Genomic DNA, 25,863 nt, shown 5'->3' with positions numbered 1-25,863 from the left:
TACTGCTGTCATAAGTCCAGTAGAAGGATCAAAAAAGGACTTTATTTAGTCCCTACATGAATGGCAGCTATTGTTTGCTATTTGAATCACTTGATAAAAGTCATTTAAAAACCCCAAAGTTCAGATGACATTTACTCATCACATTCCAACAATCTTAGAGAAGGTCAAATTCTGGTCCCAAGACTATTTAACAATATCCTTTGACATATATTCTATTTTAAATGTTAGGATTACCTGGAAGTTAAACTCAAGATGTCTCTTTTTAAAGCAAACTTTATAACTATCACATTCTAAAACACATTGGTTTTGGAATATTGTCCTTTGTTTAACTTACCTCGTTTTCAAACACCATTTTAGCAGAACAGATGTCACATTTTTCATCTGCTTCTGGCATATACAAAAAGTAACACTATGTTCTGTTACACTAAATCAACATGACAACTATCATGATGCTACAAAATCAAAGTGCAACTACAGAAAGGAAGAGTCATATTGCCGCTCCCTGCCTAGATGGTACAAGAGTGCAAGGGAGAATGCCCTCCAACAAAATCAGGGTTGTTTCTGATATGATCTTAAGTGGTGGCTTTAAGCACCAATCAATCAGCAATTGGGCTGACCATGTCAACTCAGAGAGAAGTACATAAGACATGGGCAGCTTAGGGAAGATACCGGATAACTTAACTCTCAAGAGTACCTGTGAGAGTATAAAAGGCATCCTCTGGACCAGGAATAAAACAAAGGCCTATTTCCAATCCTCTTTTCTAAAACATTAGATACTAAGGCCTGGTCTACACTAAGAAGGGGGGGGTCAAACTAGGGTACGCAAATTCAGCTACGTGAATAGCGTAGCTGAATTCGAAGTACCCTAGTTCGACCTACTCACCTGTCCAGATGCAGCGGGGTCAAACTCCGCGGCTCCCCCGTAGACTCCGCCACCGCCGTTTGCAGTGGTGGAGTACTGGAGTCGACCGCAGCGCTTCCGGAGTTCGAACTATCGCGTCTAGATCAGACGCGATAGTTCGAACTCCGAGAAGTCGAACTCACCGCGTCGATCCGGAAGGTAAGTGTAAATCTACCCTCAGAGTGGGTCTCTGCTTCATTCAGAAAAGCCCAAAAGGATTTGGCATAAGGTCATTTTGGGTCAGCATTTAAGTATCGTCTGCAAGGTTATTCCTGTTCATGTCTTTTGCCATAGGTTGTCTGGAACAACTGTGGGAGGTCTAAGATAACAGAATTTGGGGGTGGGGGGAGGAGGAGCAAAGGAGGAACTGACAGAACATGATTAGTTTATCACCAGCTTCAACCACATCTAACTACAGAAACTGGAGAAATGCCTCAAACACAATCAACAAATTCAATCCAACACCCCCACTAGATAGGCTATGTAAACTCTACTGCCCAAACAAAGTATGTGCCAAGCACTTGTCATAGACAAAGGAAAGAATGATTACTTACCCTACAGTAAACTGTGGTTCTTTGAGATATTTTAGTCGCTGCGGGCACGCAACTGCCTCACGCCACGAAGCTCAATCTTTTGCACAGCCATGTCTGTCAGGGTCACGCATACACCTGTGCCTCCTCACGCTAACGTGCACAAGCATAAAGCATGGAATGGCCACAACCTTCCCTCAGTTTCTTCACAATTCAAAGTCAATGTTAGCTGAGGACTCCAAAAATGGGTCTGGAGGGTTACAATATCCACACTAATTACATCTCCTTCTCCAAGAACCACAGTTACTGTAGGGAAAGTAACCATTCTCTTCTTCAAGCATGTGTCAGTGTGGGTCCCACTGTAGATGACTGGCAAGCAGTGTCCTCTTCAGCATGGCAGTAATGTGGAGTACCAGCTGCATCAGAGACCTGAGCACTGTTATCCCAAATCTAGCATCAGATCTAGCAGCCACATCGAGTGCTTTACTAGTGTGAGCAGATTTCTCCATGTCACGGCCCTGCAGATTTTTGAAACAGACTGAGGAGGTTGCTTGGACTCTGGTTGAATAAGCTTTGATCATCAATAAGAGTGGTACCTCTCTGCCAGCTGGAAAAAACAGTGAGATAATCTCCAACTGTCTAAATGGATAATTCAGTGTGAGTGGCCTGGCCTTTCGAGCAACCAGCTATAGTCACAATCAGCCATGGGGATACTAGGAAATACTTAGTCCTGTCAGTGTAGTAATATAGGGCATGAGATATATCCTACATGTGCAGTTTTAACTCGTGCCTGGAATGAGGCTTAAGGAAGAAAAAGAAAAAATCAACTAACTCACCTGTTTAAGTGAAATTCAGACACCAAGTTGGGGATTTACTTTGCACATCTCAGAACCACCCTGTCCTTGGGGGTACAAGGAGTATGGGGATTGGACTGTGCGTACCTGAAACTTGTTCGCTTTCCAGGCCGAGGTGATAGCCACTAGAAAGACTATTTTAAGGGTTATATGATGGAGGGAGCAACTCCACGTGGGACCCCATTAGCTTCAGAAAGACAATGTTGAGATCCCAATGCAAGCTGTTATCAATGGGTAGGCATGCATTAGACCTTTGAGGAATTTCAATATGGTTGGAAAAGAGAAGACCAAGACCATCTGTACCAGAAGACAGCATGCCAATATTACTACTAGGTGTGCCCTGAAACAGTCTGGACGCTCTGGTCTGATCAACTGCAATAAGTAATCTAGAATTTTAGTTATCAACACTTGTTCAGGCACTAGGCCATATTGGGTCTTCCATATGGAAAAATCTCTTCCACTTGAAAAAAGTAAGTCTTTCTTGTGGACTAGTTCCTACTTTGTGCCAGGATGTCCTGAACATGCGAAGAGCAGTCCTTTTCCATGGTATTCATCCAGCCAGCATCCAAACAGTTAGTTGTAATGATGTGGATCTGGGTGCAACACTTGTCCCTGGTTCTGCGACAACAGGTCTGGGAGCCTGATTTAGGGGCCGTGGGAATGTGTTCACCAAGTTCAGCACCAGAACTTTTTCAGACAGTAGGCAGCTATGAGGATGAGTCTGGCCCAAGCAGTCATCCAGAGGATTAACACAATCAGAGAAAAGGCATACAGCAGCCCTTATTTCTACTGCAGTAGAAAGGCTTCCAACCAGGATCCCAGACTCATGCAGACTTGGGAACAGAAGTTGGGACACATTGCATTGTTTCTGTTGGCACACAGATCTATTACCAGGATTCCTGTGTTGATGAAATAGGAGTTTGTGAGGGACTGCAGCAATAACCACTTGCGACTAATTGTCGACTGTTCAGGAAATCCACTGAATTGTTGCTGGTTCCCAGGAAGTGCAAGGCTATCCGGATTAAGTCATGCAGGCAACACCAGTTCCATAGTATGACTCCCTCTCTGGAGTGCAGGGAGTGGGGGATGAGAGGACCGAAGGTGGTGCCCCTTTGTTTCTTTTATGGTATATTGCCAACGTATTTGTCAGTATCTATACTATCAATTGCCAGAAGACCAGAAGGAATGCTTCACACACTAGCCTGATGGTTCTGAGTTCCAAGACTTTTATGTATAGCCTCATGTCTTCTAAGGGTCATCCCATTTTGGACATGTCCATCACTAACATTCCAGACAATGAAGGGATCTTGAATGGTACTCCTTTGTTGACATTGCTAGGGTGTAGAGACCAAGACAGTTCCCTGAGGATGTGAGATGAAGTCACAACTGTCTTGCTCATAATGCTTTGCCAGGGAATAGACTGACCTGAGACAAAGTCATAGGGATCTCAGGAAAAGCCTGGCAAGCAGTGTGTCACATATGTACAGATGGCCTAATAATGTGAGGTAAGTCCATACTCTCATAATCAGGCAAGCAATTACCCCATTTATTAACAACTGAAACGAGAGTAATCTATATTGAGGTAAGTATGACCTAGCTGACAGAGTGAATTCTGAGTCTTATAAATTACTGTGCTGTGACGAGAGAATTTCTCAGATTACTAGGAGGTTCAAATGGGGCAAGCAGGGATAGGGCATTGCCAAGGTTTGTCAGAGTTTCCTGATAAAATTCAGCTGTGATAAGCCAGTTGTCTAGGTATGGGTAGGCAAAGATAACTTGATTCTTCAGGTGCTCCGCCACAAGAGTAAGGCCCTTGGTAAAGACACAATACTGTGGAGAGCCCAAAGGGCAGTACCTTGGACTGATGAATTCAGCCTCACTGTAAATTTGAGGAACTTCCTGTGGGCCAGGTGAATGGCAATGTGAAGTACGTGTCTTGCAAGTCAAGAGCCACAAACCAGTCCTGTACCTGAAGCAATGGAATGATGGAGACAAGTGTTACCATCCCTGAATCTGAGGTGGCATGTGTATTTGTTGAGTCTCCTCAGATATAGAAGAAGACAAAGTGTCCCTTTCTTCTCTGGAAGAGGAAATAATGGAAGAAATCCTTGCCCTCTATTGAGAATCTTCTTCAATTGCTCCAAGACTGAGCTACAAGGCTACTTTTTGTAAAAGGCTCTCATGAGAAGGATCCTTAAAAAGGGATGGGAAGAGGGGCAGTAGGGTTTAGGGGTATGGAAAGGAATTGGATGGCGTAGACATGGGTAACAATGTCTAGTACCCATTTGTTAGCCAAAATCTCTGCCCAAGTCCAACAGAAAGGGGGCAGGGGGGAGAGTTTCCAAAAAGTCAACTGTAGGATCCTGGTCTTAGCATGGCTCCTGACAGTCACATGGCTACTGAGTCTGAAATGGAATTAGGTGTACATGGATGACTGACACCTTTCTACAGTATCGTGGTCACTGCCTCCAGGATGGTTAGTCTGAATAACGAGTCTGGGGGGAAAATAGTGTTCTCTGCCTCTGAGGGGACGGTTACCAGACTGGGTTCCATCCCTTTGAACAGCATATCTTTGGTGGTCACCTGAACCTTCTTCGGGATGTATCACACCTGTAGCCAAGATGCCCAGACCATCAAGATAGCATGGCAGGCCAGAGTTTAAACCCCAAGGACTTAGTGTCTACCTTCAATGATTTTACTACTTTGCCTTGCCGTACAGGTGGTTTCCCGTTTTCTCTCTTCTATTACTTTTTTTTGGGGGGGGGGGGGGGCTGCGCGGGAGGGCAAGAGGAGAACATTCAACTAAAAAGAAGTACAGAAGTGCAGAGTATTTCTTCAGACAAATTTGGAGCTTGGACAAACACCTGTGAGAGTCAAGCACAGCCCAGGTTCTGTCCCACTACCACAAGAAGTAAGAACAGGGGTTCTCAGACTTTTGTACTGGTGACCTCTTTCACACAGCAAGCCTCTGAGTGCGACTCCCCTTATACACTAAAGAAACTTTTTAATATATTTAACACCATTAGAAATGCTGGAGGCAAAGTGGGGCTTGGGGTGGAGGGTGACAGTCATGGAACCTTCATACACACACAAAATAGATCTGTTTGAATATATCAAAGTAATTTTAAAATGTATTTCCTTAATCTAGCATAACCTCATCTTGGTACTTCTCTGGCAAAAGGAAAAAAGTTGTGAGGAACACAAACATAGGTCTAATACCCAACAGTAGAAAAGACTATTTTTGCTTTTTTAAAAAGTGTCAAATGTCAATTATTTATACATGAATAAACAGGATAGTCAGAAATTCTACTCTAAAAATGTCAAAGACAAACTTTGTTCAGTCACAGAGATCAAGAAAATATTCCTCTAAGTAAATGAGACAGCTAATTTAAATTATTTTTCTGACTACCACCATTTTCTGCTTGTTGGTAGAAAAATTCTTATTTGTGAAACAAGCACACACGAGAGGCCAAGGGGGTTCAAAGGAATGACTAGAAAAAGACTGTGCGCTTACAGCTACCAACATTAGTGCCATTCTAACCAACCCTTGTTGGAATAGTTGTGTCTAAATAAAGGAGATCCCAGAATCAATATCAGAACACTTTAGATTTCAGCCTTAAAAAAAACATTAACATGAAGATTCAAAAGTGGGACCACATACAGAGACGCTACAACATGCTAAGCAGATACATATTTTTACAACAGTCACAATCCCCAAGGCAACAGACAAGTAACTTTATACTCAAAGATAAGAGAATCATAGATTATTAGGGTTGGAAGGGACCTCAAGAGATCATCTAGTCTAGCTCAAAGCAGGACCAATCCCCAAATCCCTAAATGGCCCCCCCAAGGATTGAACTCACAACCCTGGGTTTAGCAGGCCAATACTCAAACCACTGAGCTATATATTGGTGAAAATTTGGATGCGCTTTCACAATCTGATCAGCAGTTAGATAGCATATAACGCACTAATTTTTTGGTTAATGCTGCCACCATTCACAGAATTGTAAGAATCACATGTTTAAACCTATAGGATATTTAGTGAGCAAAATGATTATTAAATATTTTTCTAAAATATAACATTAAAATAAATTATTCTGGTGATCTAGTGTATATATAGGACACGCACTTCCATTGAAATACCCTTTAGAAGTATTTCAATGGAATGTATAGCAATAAATCAAAGATGTGCTATAGACCGCCGGGATCTAGCTTGGAGACAGATAGAGAGCTCTTTAATGTTTTTAAGGAGGTAAATACTAATAGGAACTGCTTGATCATGGGGGACTTTAACTTCCCGGATATAGATTGGGAAACAAATGCTAGTAATAATAATAGGGCTCAGCTTTTCCTAGACGTGATAGCTAATGAATTCCTTCATCAAGTGGTTGCTGAACCAACGAGGGGGGATGCCATTTTAGATTTGATTTTGGTGAGTAACGAGGACCTTGTTGAGGAAATTGTTGTAGGGGACAACCTTGGCTCGAGTGATCATGAGCTAATTCGTTTCAAAATAAATGGGAGGATAATCAATAGTGCATCTGAGACTAGGGTTTACGATTTCAAAAGGGCTAACTTTACTAAATTAAGGCGACTAGTTAGGGAAGTGGACTGGACTAACATATTTAGGGATCTAAAGGCAGATGACGCCTGGGGTTACTTCAGGTTGAAGTTGCAGGAGTTGTCAGAGGCATGTATCCCGAGAAGGGGGAAACGGCTCGTAGGTAGCAGTTTTAGACCGAGCTGGATGAGCAAGCGTCTTAGAGGGGTCATTAAGAAAAAACAGAAAGCGTACCAGGAGTGGAAAATGGGAGGGATCAGCAAGGAAACCTACCTTATTGAGGTCAGAGGGTGTAGGGAAGCAGTGAGAAAGGCAAAGCGACGGGTGGAGATGGACCTAGCGAAGGGGATTAAAACCAATAGCAAACGGTTTTTTAGCCATATAAATAGAAAGAAAACCAAGAAAGAAGAAGTGGGACCGCTTAAAACTTTAAACAGAGTGGAGATTAGGGATAATCTTGGAATGGCACAATATCTGAACGAATATTTTGCCTCGGTCTTTAATGAGGCTAATGAAGGGCTAAGGAATAGTGATAGAGGGACCGATGGGAATGAAGATATGGGGGTAGACATTACGGTATCTGAGGTAGAAGCCAAACTTGAACAACTTAACGGAAGTAAATCAGGGGGCCTGGATAATCTTCATCCTAGAATATTAAGGGAATTGGCGAGTGATATTGCTAGCCCGTTAGCGATAATTTTTAATAAGTCTCTAAATTCGGGGGTTGTACCGTTTGACTGGAGATTAGCTAATGTAGTTCCTATATTCAAGAAGGGGAAAAAAAGTGACCCGGGTAACTACAGGCCTGTTAGTTTAGCATCTGTAGCATGCAAAGTCATGGAAAAAATCTTAAAAGAGAGAGTGGTTCCGGAGCATGAGGCCGATGGCAACTGGGATAGATTACAGCATGGATTTATGAAAGGTAGATCGTGCCAAACCAACCTGATCTCCTTCTTTGAGAAAGTAACAGATTTTTTAGACAAGGGAAATGCAGTGGATCTAATATATCTGGATTTCAGTAAGGCGTTTGATACGGTACCGCATGAAGAATTACTGGTTAAATTGGAAAAGATGGGTATCGAAATGAAAATCCAGAGGTGGATAAGGAGCTGGTTAAAGGGGAGACTTCAGAGGGTAGTATTGAAGGGGGAACTGTCAGGTTGGAGGGGGGTTACCAGTGGAGTTCCTCAAGGTTCGGTTTTGGGTCCGATTTTATTTAATCTATTTATTGCTGACCTGGGAACCAAGAGTAGGAGTGGGCTGATAAAGTTTGCGGATGACACCAAGTTGGGAGGTATTGCCAATTCGGAAAAGGATCGGGATATCCTCCAGGGAGATTTGGATGACCTTGTAAACTGGAGTATTAGTAACAGGATGAAATTCAATAGTGAGAAGTGTAAGGTTATGCATTTAGGGATGACTAACAAGAATTTTAGTTATAAGCTGGGGACGCACCAGTTGGAAGTAACGGAGGAGGAGAAGGACCTAGGAGTCCTGGTTGATTGTAGGATGACTATGAGTAGGCAATGTGATGTGGCCACTAAAAAAGCTAATGCGGTCTTGGGATGCATTAGGCGAGGTATTTCTAGTAGGGATAAGGAGGTGCTAGTCCCGTTATATAAGGCGTTGGTGAGACCTCATTTGGAGTATTGTGTGCAGTTTTGGTCTCCCATGTTTAAGAAGGATGAATTCAAACTGGAACAGGTACAAAGAAGGGCCACTAGAATGATCCGAGGAATGGAAGGCCTGTCGTATGAAAGGAGACTTGAGGAGCTCGGTTTGTTTTCCTTAACCAAAAGAAGGATAAGAGGAGATATGATTGCACTCTTTAAATATATCAGAGGGATAAATACCAGGGAAGGAGAGGAATTATTTCAGCTCAGTGCTAATGTGGACACGAGGACAAACGGATATAAATTGTCAGTCAGGAAATTCAGGCTTGAAATTAGACTTAAGCTAGATAAGTGTATGGAGGAGATGGTATGATAGGATAACGGGCTTAGTCAATAGGTCAATTAAGTGCCACACTGGTAAATAGTACAATGGGTCAATGATATGATATAACCTTTTTCCAGAGGGTATGGCTGGAGAGTCTTGCCCGCATGCTCGGGGTTCAGCTGACCGCCATATTTGGGGTTGGGAAGGAATTTTCCTCCAGGGAAGATTGGCAGTGGCCCTGGAGGTTTTTCGCCTTCCTCCGAAGCATGGGGCAGGGGTCGCTTGCTAAGGGAGTGGGTGGATCGGCTTATGTGGCCTGCATCTAGCAGGAGGTCAGACTAGATGATCATAATGGTCCCTTCTGATCTTGAATTCTATGATAAGCAACTACAAGTTTTAGTTTTCAAAAAATTCTCAATTATGTGGCAATTTATGGGCTTGTCACTTTTCGTTTGTTGACTCAACAGATGTTACTGGATACCTACTGCAGAGACACAGGAAGTTCTTTTAATATTTAACAATGTTAGTATTACTGTCAGAAAGGAAGACACCCACCCCTCTTATCTCTGGTCTTGAGTGTAATGTTCCACTTTGCTATACTATACAATTTCCATCTAATCTGAAGTAAACAGAATATTTGGGGTGTTTTTTGCCAAGAACCCCCTCTATAACAAATTGTGGATCATGTCTCCCTCACATACATAATGTGGTATTAGAATTCACAAATCACACTTACCCAAGAAAGCGGTACACTGTTCATGGCAATGCCTTTTCTTCACCATAATGTTCACGTTTTAGATGTAAACAGCATGCTAAAAGTAAAGAAATACATATGTAATACTGGCACTCATTCATGCATGTAAACATTTCTGATGTTTTACTCAGATTTTATATAAATTAAAGATTTAGTACTGTTGTTTTTCTAAGTCAAAGTAGAAAGCAGGCTTCTATTAATATTGTAAGTGTGAATGTGTCCTATATATACCAGAAGCCTTCTAAATATAAAGGAAGTCATACCCTTCACCAAACTAAGCGTACCAACTAAAATGACAGATTAAGAGAGGGTAAAGGGATAATTCATACAAGCAAGATGATTACGAAAGTATGGAAGTGTCTTATAAATTACATTTGCTACTTTGTTTGTTTTGCTGGATTTGCTACACAATTCATCCCACTCTTCTGCCACCACAGCAATTTCCCATTAGGTTTTTTACTCTCCCTCTACACAAACAAGCAGCTCAACCAAATAAAAACAGATAACTTTGATTAATTTGTTTCTTGTAGAAATCATGAAAGAAGAGAGGGATTTAAATGAGAGGCAATTGCTTTGTCCACCAGCTCAGGAAAAGCATTCTGTAATTAGGGAGCAGTATGAAGGCAAAAAAAAAAAAAAAGGCATCACTGATGAAGTGGAAAGGGCAGGGCACTGATATTATACAAGACAAAGAGTTGAGTAATGAGGGGGCCCTGTATATAAACACAACAAAGTTTAAGTCTGGTTCCAATGAGAGAAGCCAGGAGAGATTCCAATAGCGGGGTTATAGTCAGAATACTGCACAAAAAAGATGGATCTTAACAGCTACAATTTGTATTGACTTGAGGTAGGGAGGTGAAATGGGCATCAGGGAGGCCAGTAATCAAGAAGGGAGATGACAATGGCCTGTAAGAAAAGTTCTAGCTATTTTCCAGAAAGATAATGTTCCTATGTTCTCAAGTGTTGTAAAGGGAGAAACAGCAAGTTCCAACACTGCCTGGAAGATTAGGCATAGGGCAGGGAAGACAGTAAGAGAGGAGACAAATATGATGCCCCAGTAGCAGGCCTAAGTTGATGGTAAGTGCAATGATGTATTCAAAGTGACAAAGAACAGGAAAGGAGAGAGAAGAATCAGGAATTCAGTTTTAGCCATGTTAGGGTTAAGTTACTGATCTCCGGCAACAGAACTACATGTAATACACAAAATCATTTTTAAAGTTTAAACATAATTAAACTTAAGAAAACTTGCATTAATGCCCTTCCTAAAATATGTTTTATGGATTTAACATCATCATCAAGAAGCAGTATGAGGGCCACTTCAGTGTCTATCACAGCCAGTTCATGGAGGAAAATGAACTTCCATTGCTGCCCCATGGCAGGTCTCAATTAAGTATCAATGTTTTAAGGGCATGTTGCTAATGGACCATATCAGTTAAGTACACAGTAAAACACTCTGAGACGCAGCTATACTTAGTTATTACAATACAGTCCTTTAAACAAAAGCAAAAAGGTATTATAACACATAGTCAATCACAATTTTCATTAAAATATAGTTTTAGACCCTACTGAAAGCCATCATAGAAACACAGAGAATGCAGTATCTCCAATTGTCAGAAAACCTCCCTTTGTGCAGTGACGCCATTGTAAAGTGGTGATATACAAGCCTATTTACATGTCTTTCTATGAATGGTCTATTTCTTTCCATTTCTGAATCAGTCTCTCTCAAAACAGTTTTAAAATATTTTCATACACAAAAAATTCCCATACAAATCCATAAAATGCATCCGAGAAAAAAATTCTATACCCATATTCGTGTAAACCTTAATTTACATGAATATGGGTATAGATTAGGAAACCATGTGCCTCTAGAACACTGGATTCCATGCTGCAATATAAGGATATTCTCTAGTTATGTATTATGTATGTGAGGAAGGGTTACAGGGAAGAAGGTAAAATGAGGTTGCAAGAGCCAGAGGGAGGAACAGAGGAGGAGTGGGACAGAAGCCTGATGAGGCAGCAGGGGGAAAAGGAGCTGATCGGAGGGTCTGATTAATAACAGAAGTGCAAGAGGGGCAAAAGCAGAGGGAGGACATTGACACACTAAAAGCACAGAAGTATAAGGGCCTATAACCACTAAAGCACAATGCCACAGGACCTAGGCTTGAATCCAGGAGTCTTCAATCTCTACATTACTTTGCTGTCAGGAAATAGCGTGAAACCCACGGCAAAGTGTGTTTTGTCCGCCTCTAGTAACTGGCCCACATAGAGGATAACAGCTTTACAGTGCTGCCAGTTACTAAATTAGCTCAAGTGACACGAGTCTTTGCTGTGGATCTAAATGTCTGAACACTGTCAAAGGCCGAAGATGGAGCCAAAACCACATGATGGATTTTTTGCAGTTCAATTTTAACTTAAGAAACTATAATAAAAGATTACGGGTGAAAAGACAAACACTCAAAAGTCTGAAAATGCCAAAATTAAGGTGTATCTGTGAAAACTGCACTTCAGCCTCTTTTCTTGGTCTTGATGACTTCCAAATCAAATTTGCTTAGTTAACAGGTAAAAAGATGTTTTCCTCTGGCAGATAGTTCTGAAAATTCAATCTGAAAGTTGAAATTCCAGCTGTGCTATTTCTGCATCACCACAAGTAACAGATTCTACTAGATAAATTCTACCCTCTCTTATACCTTGTGCAACCCAACTGATTTAATGGGGTTGTACAGGTGAGAGGGCAGAGGTCCCTGCAAATCAAACTTAGTAAAAATTCATTTATAGATACACTATTGAAAGCAGAATCCTGCCGTTTCCCATAGCTCTATAAGCCGTGAAGGATAAGGATTAAAAAGACAGTGAAAACTTCATATTCTAGTTATAAAAATTATATACGACAATACCTAAATCGCAAAAGTGACCTTACTAAACAGATCTATTGTCACTTCAGAGCAAAACTACACTAAGCTGAAGTATTATACCCACTACAAATGACATTATTTTTGTCAATAAACACGGATATAAATCACCCAAGAATATGGTGACCTATAAGCAGACCACCATTTAAAAGTGTTCTTAAATTTCTGCAAATCAAAAGAGATCACTCTCAGTTACTGTACATGATGAATAACCCAAACAAAACACAGTGAAAGGAACATTCAGCACAGACTGATTTAAATGCATGTCCATGACACACAATTGGGGAAATTATGAGCATCTGCACTGTTATTACTCCTCCTTGGTACACCACCCCACTTGCTTGCATACATGTCATTGTATGGTAGATGAGTATGTAGGCGGTCTATAGAACTATCATGAAGGTAATATTTTCATAGAGTGCTGCAAGAGTTAAGATTTTTTTTAACCTTCTCATCTTTTTACCCATATATGTGTGTGTGTCTAGTATATATAGTATTGAAAACGAAAAACAAATAAGCAATACGGCAAAACAGACAATGAGCAATAAGAATCACGGGAGAGCAGAGGTAAGGTTATGATGCAATAGTCTTCAATTACATAATCACACAATATTTCATAGCTCCCATTCAGTGCTCTGGTGTTGTATACAATCTTTATACAATTGCATGGAGTGCCAATGACCACAAATGTCCGATGTTCTACATCACCAACAAGGAAAAAGAAATACTCTTCCATCCATCCAAGATGCTCTTTTCTAGCAAAAACAATACTAAGCTTCTAGCAACATTAGCCAGTTTTACAACCCTGGGGAGTTTCTATACAAAAACAAGAATGGCAGATTTCTATCCTCTTGTGGATCCTCAATGAAGTCAATGGGGTCCATGCAAGAACAAAGCTCCAGTCCTGCAGTCAATTTCAGGATTGGGGGTCTAACTGTTGTCAGAAAAGCTGGTGGTTGAACCACCAAGAGAAGCTTACATTATACACCTCTACCCCAATATAACACTATCCACAGGAGCCAAAAAATCTTATTGTGTTATAGGTGAAACCGTGTTATATCGAACTTGCTTTGATCCACTGGAGTGCGCAGCCCCGCCTCCTGGAGCGCTGCTTTACCGTGTTATATCCGAATTGTGTTATATCGGCTCACGTTATATCGGGGTACAGGTGTATTACAGGGAATAACACAATAGCCCACCCAGACCAACATCTTTAGGCCATGTCTAGACCAGAAAAATAGATGTCTAAAAAAAATTAGCTAGGTGAAGCCTAGGGCTGACCGTAACTAGTAACATTTTTTAAATGTCTACACTAGTGTTTAAAAAACATGTTTGCCAACACAATTTAGGCAACCAACATTTTTAGTCCATACATAGCTTTAGACAGTTGCTACTGCAGCGTTAGAACTTTGATTTTGCACAAGAGCATGGATCCAATAACAGAGAACACTTTTAGTGAATAACTTTTGCAGATTTGAAGAAATATCAGAGAATACTAATCACCTTTAGCATAAAGGTTACTTGATCTTTCTTTTATCCTTGCTAATGCACTTTCAGTTTAAACTTGAATAAAATACTATTAAAAACATTAAGACTGAAAAACAAAACATTGCAGAATCAGAAAGTGATTAAATTAAAACAAAACATGTAATCTTAACTGCTCTCTTGGGCATAAGCATTACCATATAGTTTAATTACATAACATACTACTATTCCTCATAGTACTATAATACATAAGTTTCCTATAACTTTACAGAATCTAGTAATATGAGAATTGGAGAAGTTAATGAAATTGAAACTAGTTTCACACAATAAATTTTAATTTGTCCTGTGTAAACACGTTTCAACATTTCTCTTCTACAGACTTCCAGGAGCCTTCCCTCAGCACCTTCCCAGGTGCATGTGGAATTAAGCGCCTCCTGAACAGGCCTTATTTCACGTAATGCGCACTTCAGTGCACTTTTAAAATATGCATCTACCTCAGCTATGCATACAAGTGCACCACTTCCTCTCAGATCATTAGGAGCTTACTGAGAAAATCCCTTTCACAACCTAACAGCCATTTTCACCATATGCCTGCGAAATCAAACCAAATTTCCATATGAAAACAGACTTGTCAATGACAGCATCAATGCCAAATTTAAACTTTCTAATCCAGACTGTAGAGCTGTTCAAAATCACATGATCAGATTGTTTATTATAAAGGAAAGTATTTGGCCCTTGCTATCCTAATTGAAAGATCTATGAAGCATTTCTGCTCAAGCTTAACGTGAGAATTTCCGTGCAGTCACAGACCAACTCTGAGAAATTACAACACAATAGAGGAAAGCTTCAGAATTAAAAATTAACTGAAAACAGAATTTAGAACGGAGATGCTTAATTATGTAAGCAGGTACTGCTTTCTAACAACTTTTGTGATGAGACCAAACTACCAGAAAGGAGTTCTAAAATCAAGGCTAGTCACCTTAACTCATCCTACTACATCTACATGCAACATAGACTCTATATTCTTATGTCACGTCCCTGAACTAAGAATAATTTCCTGTAGTTTGTACAAAAAACCTACAAGTGCACACTTTGGGTCAGATTCTACAAACACTTACGGATAAAAAAACAACTTTATTCACTGGAGCAGCCCCATTGAAATCCACTGGTCCACTTGCATGAGAAAGTTATTCACCTGAATAAGTACTGCAGGATTAAGCCTTTTTTTTTTTTTAAATTACACACTTCCAAGGCACAGACGATTTCATCTGCCAAACCACATAAATTTACATAATTTAATCCAAAATTATGTTTAAACTCCTCCAACATTTAATTGCCAAGCATAGCGTTTTCTAAATATATAATTAGTTCAAATTTTCAGAGATAACATACACATATTTAATCTATCCTACGCAGCCCTTTGTGCAGAAAAAAATTGTCAGTAAACTATATAATAAAAGACAGTTTATTTAAACACGGTGAGGTCTGTCAAGAGAAGTTGCAAATGTTTAACTAAAGGAGTGATTTTACTGATTTAGTTAAACTTGTGCAAACCCCTTTGTGGACATTGTTATTTTAGTTTAGCTTAAACCAATTCCTAATCAATTTAAACTGAGCTGGTTTAAAGCCAAAATAGATGTGCACACAGACTTTTGCATTAGTTTAAAAAACTCATTTTTAGTTAAATCATTGTAACTTTCTTATGTAAAGGTCTAAAGTTAAAATTTAGATGTTCAGAGATCTATCTAAACCAAACGTTAGTATCCCAATTTGTCATGCCTAATTTTGTCATTTTTATATAGTATTTTCTGATCATCAGTGATTCAGAGCAGACAATGTAATTGTTGCAGCACAGGTCAAAGTTAAAACAACATTAAAGGCCAGCTCCAGTTCCAACCCCCCACCCCCACCCTTTTGCTCTACACAGCCCTATATCTGAAATATCAGAAGCAACATAAAAACTAGGATCCCAATACACCAAAGCCAATCATTTTCTCCAAAGTCAGAAAAGGCACCTCTCTCCCAAACACGTTATAATGTCCAATGCTGAGTGAAAGTTAATGCTGAGTTAGCTAATACTACATAATGCATGCTCCATTTTTCTACAATGGTCACTGTACTACCAGTGTTTAATTCATTACACAGCAAAGCAAATTAAAGTGTCTAAATCATCACAATAAAAAACTATGCTAAAAAACCCAAACGTGCAAAAATCAAACACTCATGTTAGGAAGTATAAAATGGGAATAATACCAGCTTCTACAGTACTTTCTTCACGAGTATGTTAGGAATAGAAAATCATTACTGTTTGAAATTCTGATACTATGATGAGCATCCAAAGGGAATTAATAATTCTGTGTTTCACATAGGGTTTGGGTGGTCTGAGGTAAATACGACATGGGGCCACACACTTAATTGTGATGACAAAATAATATATTTCTACCCATTCAGTGAGCACCGGCCATCCTAGGTACTGAATGAGCTGGGTGGATCCTGTGGGGAAAAAACAGCACGTCATCATGTAATCAAAGATCTTATCATCATGCATATGAACAAGAAGACCGAAACTTAGAAGTTGCCTGGGAAACCTTAAATGTTGGTTTCAGAGTAGCAGCCGTGTTAGTCTGTATCTGCAAAAAGTGTCTGGCATTCTGTTTTTCAGTAATTCCTACATTTTTGGGAAGCAATCTGAAAAAATTCCCATCAATGAATTTATACTGGCCCCTCACATGGATCATCAGCAGTGATGGTACCTTGACAGACCTCTACCAGTTAAGCTAACAGAACAGTTGAAGGGGATTATGGTCTATGACAGACATGGGCAAACTACGGCCTGCAGGACCATCCTGCCCAGCCCCTGAGCTCCCGGCCAGGGAGCCTAGTCCCTGGCCCCTCCCCTGCTGTCTCCCCTCCCCCGTAGCCATGCGGGCCGCGCTTTAGCCCACTGCTCCCGCTGGGCAGCGTGGGGAGCACAGCTGGCTCTGGCCAGGTGTCGCGGCTGCGAGCTCTTGATGCTGATAAGGGGGCAGGGGGGTTGGGTAAGGGAGCAGAGAGTCCTGGGGGACAGTTGGATGGGACAGAGGTTCTGTGGGGGTGGTCAGGGGATGGGGAACAGGAAGGGTTGGGAGTGGAAGTCCTGGGGGGGGCTGTCAGGGAGCGGGGATGTGGATAGGGGTCGGGAGGGCAGTCAGGGGACAGGGAGCAGGGGGTGGTCAGATAAGGGGGTGGTCAAGGGACAACGAGCAGAGGGCACTTGGATAGGGCGTGGGAGTCCCGGGGGGGGATGTCAGGTGGCAGGGGTGTGGATAAGGGTTGGGGCAGTCAGGGGACAGGGAGCAGGGGGGTTGAATAGGGGGCGGGGGTCCCGGGAGGGGGCAGTCAGGGGACAAGGAGCAGGGGGGGTTGGATGGGTTGGGGGTTGTGAGGGGGGCAGACAGGGGTGGGAAGTGGGAGGGGGCAGGGGCCAGGCTGTTTGGGGAGGCACAGTCTTCCCTACCTGGCCCTCCATACAGTTGCGCAACCCTGATGTGGCCCTTGGGCCAAAAAGTTTGCCCACCCCTGCTCTATGAGGACCAGCCTTTAGGAGATGAGACAGCTAGCCAGTGTGTTTTACTGCTACTTGCTGTCAACAGAGGAATACTGGGACTCAAACTCTGGGTTCTACAGTAGAACCTTAAAGATATGAGAACCAGAGTTACAAACTGACCAGTGAACCAGACACCATGTGAAACTGGAAGTAACCAATCAGGCAGCAGCGGAACAGAAAAAATGCAAATACTGTACTGTGCCTGTATTGCATACCCCTCCACCCCCGCACACAGGGTACTCACTTATAGCCAGAAAGTGAAGATGCTGAGATTCGCAAACAAAGCTGTGAGCCCCTGCTGCCAGCTCAAGGCAGCCGGAACAGGAGCTGCACCGGGGTCTGTGCTGCTTTCCTGTAAGCTATGTCAACACCCTGGAAGCAGTTGCAGAAAACGTATTGCTCAGCTCTAGAACCCTGGATTGGGGCATGCTCAATGTATATTGGATCTTTAGAGAATTTAGCTGCCAAACTCTAACAAGCCTCTACTAAGCATGTACAAGTAGCAATATTCTTAAAACTCATCCAAATGTGAGTGGATTTTCATGAAACAGTAAAAGGCACCTCCTAAACTTAGGCCTTTCCATGTCAAGTTTCCAGTCCCTGCTTCAAAACAGGGAGGTGCTAGAACTTATCAATAAAACAGATGAGAGATTTTTTTAAAACATTGGAAGAACCATGTACTTTTCCCTAACCTCACTCTCAGAGATAGCTCAATTTGATTTTGCTGAAATTCCAAAAACACCTGGCATGGAAAGTTTAAGTCCAAACAGACAAAGCAACTGAAAACAGGCACTGACAATGGAAACTGTTAGGCGATCTTAACTATAGGCATTGCTGCTGTGCCTACAATGAAAGGACCAGCACAAAAAAATGTGACTGAGACACAACATTACAGGAAAAAAGCTGACAAAGTGAACTTCAAGTGAACTATAATTATCAGTTTCTGATTATGTCAAACAAGCAGCATGAAAATCAAATGGATCTTGACGTTATAAAAATCTCCAAGATGCGTCTTCAATCATAGCTTACCTATTTTAATTATGTACATACTACCAACAGCACCAACTCCTTTGCTGAACATCCCAATTGCTATCAGACTTCCACTCTTGCAGCTGTGACCCGAGACCTTGCAATACTCACTTATAAAACATTTCTTTATTATAACCTATTTGCATCAGAATGTCACACTTTGCAGTAACTCCTACATTTAAACTTCTTTATATTAAAAGATTATGGAAAATAAACCTAATTAACTTTAGTAAAACAGTAAAATGTAAAAGGAATCACTGGCACCAAATAAGCAAACCAGAAACCTGCTTTATTTTAGCCAATTAGTCACTCGATATATGAGAACCTTCTGAACATTCCATTTCAAAAGAACCCAGCTATTACTGATGGTCCTCTACTGTTGAAATCAATTGAAATCTTTCCACTGACTTCAGTAGGTTTTCAATCAGGCCCCAAGACAAGCACACAAGTTCTTTGCTGAATCAGTGCCTAAAAGAGTTCTCGTGTTCTCTCCCTTAAGTGTTAAGAACTTATATTAAACTGAACTACAATAGTAAATATGAACTAAACCTTTTTTAATTATTATTACTAACACTGCCAATGTAAACACAAAGGACAAAATCCTGATCCCACTGAAAACAAAGGGAATTTTGCCACTGGCTTCAATAGGATTCAGGATTTCACCCAGAATGTCCACTGATTTTAAGGAAAAACAGAACACAAGTTTGAGCTTCGAAAACCAGTTACAACTTTGCACATTTCCTGTATGTTTGAGATTAAACAAACAAAAATTAAACTTTGTCACATATTACATCCCCTTTTTTTGACGAACAAAAAACTCAAATGCAACCTAACAGCTCCGAAGTAGAGGCTGAAAGTTTTTTAAGTTCCAAAAGGGTATCACAAGTTACATTTTAACAATGATAGCTAAGATATTTGTGTAAGTTAAAACTTACAAAAAAAGCTTAGGAAGACAGACAATGTTTACCCTACATTGTTTTTACCTCATCTGTTTATGAATTATTTTATGTTTATTAGTATTATTTATTGTTATACTATACAATTTGGATTTACAAGTACTATTTATTATCAAAAGCCATAGACAGACAGATCTTAACCTATCAAGTCTGGAAACAAATACTAAATATAATTAGCGTTCGGGATCCTTACTCTCCACTGTGATACATGAGTTTCTAGCCATATCATCAGCTATCAGACCTCAGAACTGCCAAAGGCCCCAGGATAGAATATTTCCAGAACTTAAAACCAGAGTAGTTGAATGAGGAAATCTTACATTTGAAGGGAAAGGAAAAGGCCTTTTAGCATCAGATCATTAAAACCAAAAACGTACACCTGTTTGAAAGCTATTTAGAATATTAGTGACAAATAAGAATGTTTAGTGGTCAGTGCACAGGCGAGGCAGTCAAAGGCACAAAATACACTATCATACAGGTTCAGCAATTTCTCAGATTTGGTGAGATCTGATGTGGATACCCTCAATATACATGAAAATCAAGAATGGCATGGGATGAAAAAAGTTTTATCATCATTTCAGCTTGTCGGCTTCTTCATGTGTGACAGCACCATGATTCAGTTATTCAGGTCACCAAACGAGTACCCCATCACATGTTCTATTTGTCATTTTTAAGGGTTTTATAAAATTATTTAAAAAGCTATTGGTATAAAAAAAAATCCTTCGTATCCTTCCACTGTAAAGTCAAGCTACCTTCATTACCACAAGTTCACTGCACAGACCTCAAAGGAAAATTTTTACTAACAGCTTAAAAAACACCAAGTTACTTAAGAACTTTTTCATACATAATGTTTTGATTTTATGAAGTGATATTTATTAACCTAAAAGACCAGGAAACAAGTGCCTTATACCCAGGCCCCAGTGCATTCCAACTGCAAAGCTACAAAATTTACAACAGAATCTGCCTGTTCCTGAAGCTGTGAAGCAGATTCTAAGCTTTCATTTAAAACATTATTCTAACCCTTGCAGTCTTCCAAATATGAAGCACATGAAAACTGTTTCACAGTTGTCTTCCTGAGCCTACAGACAACCTGAGAGATGTAAATTGCCATCAATCACCTCCAGCTTCTGATTAAATTTCCTCCTTTTTCCCCAAATGTGGAACCCCCTCTATCACTCCCAATTTACTTTGGTTTGAGGCTCAACAAGTTGAAATCTGTGACATACAGCATCTGTATAAAACTGAAAGGCTTAGAATCAGGGGCGGCTCTAGAAATTAGGCTGCCCCAGGCAGCGCGGTGTGCTGCGCCGCCCTTCCTCGGTCCCGCGGCGGGTCCCCTCTTCCCGCGGCTCCGGTTGAGCTCCCGCGGCAGGTCCACCGGAGCCCCGGGACAAGCGGACCTGCCGCAGGCATGACTGCGGGAGCTCCACCGGAGCCGCGGGAACAGCGAACCTCCCGCGGGCACGGCTGCGGACGGTTCGCGGGTCCAGCGGCTCCGCTTGAGCTGCCGCAGTCATGCCTGCGGGAGGTCCAGCCGAGCCGCGGGACGAGCGCCCCCTCCGCAGTCATGCCTGCGGCAGGTCCGGTCGTCCGCGGCTCCGGTGGACCTCCCGCAGGCATGACTGCGGCAGGTCCACCGGCCCAGCCTGCCGCCCCCTAGATTTGGCCGCCCTAGGCAACAGCTTGCTTTGCTGGTGCCTAGAGCCGCCCCTGCTTAGAATGCTAGAAGTAGAACTGGTGGACAAAGGTTAATAGGCAAACAGTAGGAGAGGCAGTCACTGGCACATGAAAAAAAAAGCAGCTTTGTCAAATGAATCTAACTACAACATACTCAGTATGTGAATTTTACAACACAGTTACAATGTTTAAATATCCTCCCTGCAATCTATGCCATAAAGCTCACTGTGCTACTACCAGCTGATGCACAGGTTCATGTAAAGACAATTCTCTGACCCATTATTCATCTGCTTTTATAAGGCTTCCTTTTGTTTCTATTCTTTTACAATGAAGGCTATCTCCTAAACACAGGGCAGCAAAAGAACACTAGGAGCATCAGTGGCTAAATGCATGTGTGTTTTTTTTAAGGTACAATATTGAAGATAGACATTTATATACATCAAATAGCAGCTAGATCTGGAAAGTATCAAGTTATGAACACCACAGAAACGAAGGTTGTGCATAACTCTGAACAAAATGTTATGCTTGTTCTTTCAAAAGTTTACAACTGAGCATTGACTTAATACAGCTTTGAAACTTTACTATGTAGAAGAAAAATGCTGCTTTTAACCTTCTTAATTTAAATGAAAATCACAGAAAGTTTCCTTGCCTTGTCAATTTTTTTTTTAATTTCCCTTTTTTATTAGTTTACATTTAACACGGTACTGTACTTGCTTTTTGGGGGGAGGGGGAGGTAGGAGTCTCTGCTGCTGCTTGACTGCATATTTCCAGTTCCAAATGAGGTGTGTGGTTGACAGGTCAGTTCATAACTAGTGTTAGTAACTCTGAGGTTCTACTGTACTTTATATTGAAGATGACTTCCATTGCCCACTGGTAACTATGATGCTACTTCTCAATTTCTTGTATTATTAAATTTAACATTCTCAAGATATATAATATGTATACTCTAAGCACATATATACAGTGGCATCCTTTTTAAAAATACCTGGTAAAGGAATAAGTTTGCAAAAAAATGTGTAATTATAGTGAAGACTTGTTTAAAAATAAATTCAATACATAAAGAGATAAAATGTTGTTCATCTGATGTGGTAAAAGAATTAATTAGGTAAATTAATAGATTTTATGCATATCAAAATTCAATACCCCGTTAAAGGTTTTTTTGTGCAAAATATTTATCCATTTACTTTGCGGATACCAATACACTACTACATCTACCATTATAAAGATACAAAACAGATGAGCCAAAAAAATCTGGCTCATCTGTGTTTTTGAGTACTCAGCTCACAGTATTTTACTATTCACTATTAAAGCATTTGTCAATTGACTGGAGAACGCTGAACTGATGGTGTAAAGCATTTTGAGCTTCTATAACAAAGAGGAACTAAGATTGTTGCAGTATTGTTGTCAGAGATTGGTGTTTCCATTTTCCAAATGAGGAAACAGAGGCACTGAAGCTGGTTCAGACCAATGTAGAACCCATATATTCTGCCTACTAGCTCTGTACTTTAAACCACAAGCCCATCTTTCCAGACTGCTTTCTGACTATCCTATTTCCACAGAACTAAGATTTAATAGAGCCATTTATTTTAACTGAAGGAGAAAATATGAATATATGTTTACTTAAGCTACCAATCCATTTACACACATGCTACAAATATAAACATGTGGTAATTAGCTGAATATTTGCCTCAATTTTTCACATTTAATAATTTGGGGAAAGGCAACTGCATATCTCTCTAAAATCACAAGTAAATCAATACCAGACCGTGAAAGATACACAAATAGACACCTTAGACTGAATGAATTATAGATTGCCATCAGTGCACCTCTCACTTTTGCTTGCTCTTGTGGTGTACATTTGTGGTTTCCCAGCAATGTACCGTATATTCTCGTTCATAAGCTGAATATTTTTGGTAAAAGTGACGCATCAAAGAGCGGGGGTCAGCTTATAAACGGGTCTACACCAACATTTGATGATTTTAAACTCCATGGAATCATTGAATTGAATATCTAGTACAGGGATCGGCAACCTTTGGCCCGCGGCCCACCAGGGTAAGCACTCTGGCGGCCCGGGCCAGTTTGTTTACCTGCCGCGTCTGCAGGTTCGGCTGATCGCAGCTCCCACTGGCTGCGGTTCGCCGCTCCAGGCCAATGGGAGCAGCGGGAAGCAGTGGCCAGCACATCCCTCAGCCCATGCCGCTTCCCGCCACCCACACTGGCCTGGAGTGGCAAACCGCAGCCAGTGGGAGCCACAATCAGCTGAACCTGCGGACGTGACAGGTAAACAAACCGGCCTGGCCCGCCTGGGTGCTCACCCCAGTGGGCCGCGGGCCAAAGGTTGCCAATCCCTGATCTAATACATTGTCATTTTGTTTACCTGGAGCGCCTGCAGGCATGGAGCCCCTCAGCTCCCTGTCTCCGCGGTTCGCCGTTCCCAGCCAATGGGAACTGCTGGAAGTGGTACAGCTCCCATTGGCTGGGAACGGCAAACCACAGCCACAGGGAGCTGAGGGACTCCATGCCTGCAGGTGCTTCAAATAAACAAAACGTCCCAACCCACCAGCGGCTTACCCTGACGGGCCGGGAGCCAAAGTTTTCCAACCCCTGAAATATAGGGTCGGCTTATGAAAGGGTCATACAGTTTTTGCTATTTTTACCTATCAATTTTGTGGGGTCGGCTTATAAACGAACAGGCTAATGAACGTGTATATACAGTAACTATTAACATGCAAGACTCCCAGATTCATTGCTAACTTTGAGTTTCATCATGTAAATTTTTTTCTTCACATGGTTTGTGGTCACTCTTACAATGCAAGTATTGCAGTTATATCTCATTTCAAAATAACAGTTTTTAAAAAATCAAAGCTAACTGATAAGAAATAGCTTATCTTTTTTTTTTTTGAGAAGTTTTAAAAAGGTCCTTTAAGTGGGAATGAACTACACTGTGCTACAACTTTTTTTCCCCATTGAACACTACAGCAACCCCACTAGAGGCAGACATTTAAAATTATTAAATGTTGCAACTGATCAGTATACTGTTTTTTAGCATGATTATTTCTGTAATTTGATACATCTGGAAAATTTAGTAAGCAGCAACTACCTCCACTTCACTCTTCAACCTAGATGGTCTACCCTTAATACACCTGGATCCTAATAAACACACACTAATGCTGTATGGCTCAAGACTTAAGCGTTTTTTTAAACCAGGATATGATTCGTCAAAACAAATTTTGAGCTTCTGTTGTTTTTTTTAAAGAAATACAGATAAAACAATTTGACCCCAGAACACCTAGATATTACAAGTCGGTTACAAATATTCCCGGGATTACTTAATGCAGCTATTTTTAAAAAATGGGTATGGCAACAATCTTATGTTTACAAATGCAAGTTTCCCCAATATGCACTTGAGAATTTTTTTATGTTTTGGTACCTTGTACTGGCAAGATTAGAAAAAAAACAGTAACCACATTACTCCTGCAAAAAGTTATTATGGGACAATCTAATAGATAGTGAAACATGATCACAATGAGTCAAATTAGTATTGTAGCAAGTAGATCATTGGACTGGCACTTTCAAAGGTAAGTGTATTTTGTGGGAGAAGTGTTAAGTTGTCATCAAAAACATGACCTGCAATTCTTCAGGATCAGGCAGGTCAAGTAGAAACTTGACTACCCATGAGTGTTTTCATCTTGGTCCAGCCCAAAAAACACTGACTCCCAAGACAAATATTTTTGAACACAGAATTCAAAGCATTAAAGCAGTACTCAAGATCTGATGTATTCTGCTTTCTTGGTCATTTAAAAGGTGGTCACTTAGAAATTCAATTATTTATTTATTTTTAAATCAGTGAGTTAAAAAAAAAATCAAGTTGACAGAACCCCTGTTTACTAAAGTTAATCGGAACTTTTTAAAACATCAACACTAGCTCACTTGGACTCGCTTTACTCAACAACCTAATAGAATGTACTTAACACAGTTCTACAGACAGAAAATATTGACCTATTTCCCACAAAAACAGATCATTTCTTGGATATTAGTTATCAGTAGTATGCAAGGAATGATTAACGTAATGAAAAGAAAAAATAAGTCATTGGAGAAGCATTATTTAGATGATTTAGAATGACTTTTGCAGCAAACAGTAAACAAAGCAAAAGAAGTAGTAAGGTCTGACCACCCGAAGCTGGGAAGGGTTACGCACAACACACGGCAGTGCCAGCAACAATAGCAATATTCTTTCCCCAGCGCCTTAAATCTGTATTCTGGTCTGTTGAGCCGTGTCCCTTCATGAATGAGATTAGACGCTCGATTCCCTCCTGGCTCGGGGAGTCAAGCCCAGATTCCCCCTCCCACACGCCTCCTCCACAAGGACAGATGTGTCTCGGTGTCATTTCCACTCTCGTGTAAAAGGAGCAAACAAGCACGTCCCCCAGACGAGCGCACACACACAAACACAACGCAGCAACACACTGGGGGTGCCTGTTGAGTCACAACCAGACGATCATGCCCTACTCCCTCCTACCCAAGAAGCCAGGCAACCTCCCAGCGCCCCGGCCCGCATACGCACGCCCCCCGCCACACAATACGCGCTCTCCACCCGGCCCCAGCGACCTCCTCGTCCGCAGCCTCCATCCGCCCCGCCGAGGTGCTGCCCACGCCGAGCTTGTTTCCAAGCAAGCGCCTCACGTC

At 41.2% G+C, this 25,863-nt stretch overlaps 1 protein-coding gene across 23 annotated transcripts in view; it reads right to left on the bottom strand.

Moving 5' to 3' along the window:
* Positions 1-25,863, bottom strand: part of CSNK1G3 (casein kinase 1 gamma 3) — a 158,982-nt gene that overhangs the window by 132,821 nt on the left and 298 nt on the right. For 19 of the 23 annotated variants that reach the window (XR_005600224.1, XR_005600223.1, XR_005600225.1 and 16 more), the window contains exon 2: positions 9,521-9,596. Coding sequence is in view for 5 of the 23 variants with exons in the window: in XM_039543722.1 (XP_039399656.1) it covers positions 9,521-9,566 (46 nt within the window). In the remaining 18 variants the exon portion in view is untranslated. The other 4 variants (XM_039543711.1, XM_039543710.1, XM_039543723.1 and 1 more) reach the window with 4 other exon arrangements.

This window comes from Mauremys reevesii, linkage group 6 (assembly GCF_016161935.1).
Source record: "Mauremys reevesii isolate NIE-2019 linkage group 6, ASM1616193v1, whole genome shotgun sequence".
Lineage (NCBI taxonomy): Eukaryota > Metazoa > Chordata > Testudines > Geoemydidae > Mauremys > Mauremys reevesii.
This window is presented reverse-complemented; position numbering and strand designations above follow the sequence as displayed.